This window comes from Corvus brachyrhynchos, unplaced genomic scaffold, assembly GCF_000691975.1.
Source record: "Corvus brachyrhynchos isolate BGI_N302 unplaced genomic scaffold, ASM69197v1 scaffold45, whole genome shotgun sequence".
In the NCBI taxonomy this organism is placed as follows: domain Eukaryota; kingdom Metazoa; phylum Chordata; class Aves; order Passeriformes; family Corvidae; genus Corvus; species Corvus brachyrhynchos.
The window spans coordinates 2,076,620-2,080,847 of record NW_008238361.1 but is presented as its reverse complement, the minus strand read 5'-3'; the positions used below and the strand labels follow the sequence as shown (position 1 = coordinate 2,080,847).

Genomic DNA, 4,228 nt, shown 5'->3' with positions numbered 1-4,228 from the left:
CACGAGGGGCGCGCGCGGAACGCCCGGGGCACGCGGGTCCTGAAGAACTCGGAGCACGGCAAGAGTTCCAGTGAAGGGGATGGGTACGAGTATTACAAATCAGCCACTTGTAACACGCCCAAAAAGCAGTGGGAAGGGGAGCAGAGCCCCGTGGGGGAGATAAACAGGTGGAAATGTGAGGAGTTCCTGGAGCACTCCGCCCATGTCCGCAGCAGCCCGTGCCACGAGAGGCCCAACAACATCTCCACGCTGCCGCTGCTGCAGGGGGAGCAGCACCAGGCCCTGCTGGCACAGCGGAACTGTCAGAGCGAGAAAATGCTGGAGGAGAATTTCAGGTATAACAATTACAAAAGAACTATGATGAGTTTCAAGGAAAGACTGGAGAACACTGTGGAACGATGTGCACACATCAACGGGAACCGCCCGCAGCAGAACAGGGGCTTCGGAGAGTTGCTCAACACTTCCAAACAAGACCTGATCCTGGAAGAGCAATCTCCCAGTTCCTCCAATAGCTTGGAAAGTTCCTTAGTGAAAGACTACATCCATTACAATGGAGATTTTAATGCCAAAAGCATTAACGGGTGTGTGCCCAGCCCCTCGGATGCTAAGAGCATCAGCAGCGAGGAGGACCTGCGGAACCCCGACTCCCCCTCGTCCCACGAGCTCATCCACTACAGGCCGAGGACGTTTAATGTGGGCGACTTGGTCTGGGGCCAGATCAAAGGACTGACTGCCTGGCCTGGCAAACTTGGCAGAGAAGAGGAGGTTCACAATTCATGTCAACAGAACGCTGAGGAGGGGAAGGTATATTTATATCTCTATGCACATCTCTCTCTCTTTCTCTCTCCCCCCACGGGCACGCAAATGGTTGTCAAAATTTTGTCTTCTTTATTTTATCTTTGTCTCTTCTTTTAGCACCACAAAAGGTTTTTGTTCATAGCTGTAGCTTGTAGGGCTGAATTTCCCCTTAATTTCCTGAGAAACCTCTGCCAGGGCCATGAGACAGGTTAGATCTGGGTTTTGTTAAATTATTTCTTGGTGTTAACAAAAAATTGTTCTCACTTCCGTGGTGTGTTCAGACAAATTCCTGCCTGTGTCCAAAGCATCTGATATGGAAATACCTGAAAGTGTTGAAACTGCAGAAAGGAGAAGTGGCCTAATCAGACTGAGGAATCTGTAATGAGTGAAATCTCGCTGATTGACACACACTCCTCACAGGAAATGCACACACATTTCCAACTTTAAAGGAGGTTCTGATCATCATTTAGTAATAAGGAAAGTGTTCCAATTTGCTCTTTCATACTGAAATCCTTTTTTTTGTGTCAACAAATCATGTGCTTGTTGGGGAACGTACAGGAAATGCAGTTATCAAGGAGTTACTGGTTATTTTACTATGAAAATTTTCCCAAATCTGGTCTCCACTACTTGTGTAACATCATATCTTTGTAGTTCTCATAAAATGCCTCACATCTTCCACCTATAAATATTTTCAAGTGCCATTCTACAAAATGCAAATGTGAAAAATGCATAAGCAGAAAGGAGAGATCTAAGGAAATAGGGGTTTGTCAGGGACGCAAAGAAATCAAATCACTTAAAATGAGGAGAGTGGGTTGGACCAAAGTGCTCCTTTTCCCAAAATTCAGCCAAGAGCAGTTATCCAGAGGAGACAGGGGATGAGCAGCTCATCCCATCCCACCCCCTGCCATGGGCAGGGACACCTCCCACTATCCCAGGCTGCTCCAAGCCCCATCCAGCCTGGCCTTGGGCACTGCCAGGGATCCCGGGGCAGCCACAGCTTCTCTGGGAATCTGCCAGTCCCTCCCCACTGGAGCTGTAAACCCTGGATGCTGTTGGGCCACAGTGGTTTCACCCCTGGAGCAGGAGAACTTCAGTCTCCCTTGGCAGGTGAAAGTGCTGAATGTTCCAGAGCTTTCCACGGTTTAATCCATCCCAGCCCAAACCAGGACAATGTCTCAGAGCCCATCCCTTAGGAAGCTCAGATCCCCAAGTTACACATCAGGTTAGGAAGTGGAGGCACAGGAGAAGATCACAAACTTGTAGGGATGAAACGAAACAGGAGGAATTCCATGTCCAGTATCCCTGTCTGTGGGAGTCAGGAACACAGGAACAACATTGCCATCCCCAGTGTGCTTTGATGGATTAACTTCAGAACCTGGGTGTCCAAATCTCCTGAATGTTTAACAGAATTGAAGGGTTTCTTTTTTAGAACTTGTGCAAAGAGGGGAATTTTCTTATTGCATTCCTGAGCAATTTCATGTTTCCTCCCTAATTTGTGGGTACCAGAACGTGCTGCTGGTCTTGTGCAAACCTCCTTTATTGTGGTGGGGTTTCTGTGCGTTGTGTGGGAGTTGTGTGATCTTAAATGCAGGGACACCAATTTTAGTGTGTACTGAAGCACAAAAAACAGGGAAGCAGATCCTTGGAATGCTCACATCAAGGTGGAGACCAGTCCACGTTCTCCATGAGGAAGTCCCACATCATGGATCACCTCTGGCATCAGACCACCCTTAATTAATCATTTTAAATTTAGAAATAGGAGAAGTGTGTCTAATTCCTTCATCAAGCAGTGCAGAGTGAACGCCCATTCCAGAGGGCAGGAGCTGAGGGTGAAAGGAGGGATCCACAGGGAAAAATCCACACCAAACCAGAAGAAATCACCTGGAAACCACTAAGAAACAACCTTGGAAACCACAAAGAAACAACCTTGAAAACCAAATGTTCTTCAGGAATTCTGCACCAGTCCATGGGGGAGTGACCTGCAGCACTTGGGAAAATTTCCTTTTCCCTGGAGCTTCCTGAAAACATCTTTTAAAGTCTCTGTGTAACCAAATGTGACCCTCCTGTGTTGTGACATGAATTTGCTGTTGGGATTTGTACATTCTCTGGTCTTTATGCATTATTTGATTTTTGTTTCCATTTAAAAGATTTTGAGCACTCAGGTATTTAATGGAATAATGGGTCTGTGTGGAGGATCCAGACAGGAGAAGGAGGAATACTGCACCTTCCTTCCCTTGGTTTTTGGCTACTGGAAATTAGAGGAGCCCAAGGAAGTGCAGCAGAAATGTCTGGGAAGAAGAGAAACAAGCCTGAGTCTAACCCCAAACCAGAGGAGTTGTATTTCATTAAGCAATTAATTTGACTATTATCCATATTAATCACCTAAACAGGTTTTGAGAGCAGCCAAAGGTTTTGTGGGAGCTTTCCATGGTGAATTTTAACAGGGCAAATCCTGCTCTCAGTGTGACTTTCCATGGGTTAAACTGGCCTGGTTCAACTGGGCTGTTCTGGTTCTGCAGGTAAAACAGGGAGGATTTCTCCCTTCTCTGTGTGTGATTTGGTGTGCAGTGGCCTGTTGATACTGATGATATTATTAATTGTTATTTCTGTTAGAGTTGCTGTCCATCCCCTGTTTTGTAGCAATTTGATACTTCTTCCCAAAAAAAAGTGGGTTTTAATGTATAACCATCACAGAATGCCAATAATGAAGATATTTTGTTACTTTAAGAGGTCCTTTGTTACCCAAACACAATATTAACTCTTGATAACATGATTTACGTGGAACTTTACTGTTTCTCTCCTGGCAGCCCTTGGCAGTTTGTTCCTTAGTTACACATTTCTATCATGGATAGGCACAATTCCTTTCTTCTCATCTTTGTCCTTAGAAAAGCTCCCCAGGTTTTCAGTTTCTTCTGTGTGCATTTGTATTCTGCCAAGCTCCAATGAGGGGAGGAATTATTGGAAGTATTTGCATCGAAAGTGAGCACAGTTTTAAGGGGAAAACTCTACAATTTGTGGCATAATTGAATTTATTTCATGAAAATTGAAATCTCAGCTCCCCATGTGCAGATTTCTCCATTAAAGACTCCTGGAAGTGCCTGGATCAGCACATTCCCAATTTCTTTAGCACAGGTGTGACTTCAAGACATTGAAATTTGGTCTAGACGTGTGATTTTGGGCCTTATTTCAAGAGATTTTGGCAGCTGCTCACCCATTGCTCCACCTTGTCGTGTCCACATGTCAGATCTGTGGTGAATATTAATTATTGATTCATTGGAAGGCAGAATTCTGAGGGAATTTGCATTCCCACTTCATTTCCAGGTTGTGTACAGGCACACTCAGTAAATTTGTATTTATGTAAAATGTCAAGTAAGAGGTAGCAGAGAAACAGGAACTGAACCATTCATTTTCTTGAGGTTGATGTGTTATA

General features: G+C 45.1%; 1 protein-coding gene across 1 annotated transcript in view; it reads left to right on the top strand.

The window, feature by feature from the left end:
* Positions 1-4,228, top strand: part of MBD5 (methyl-CpG binding domain protein 5) — a 43,089-nt gene that overhangs the window by 33,812 nt on the left and 5,049 nt on the right. Inside the window, 1 exon segment of the mRNA XM_017736024.1 lies at positions 7-804. Coding sequence (XP_017591513.1) covers positions 7-804 — 798 coding nt within the window.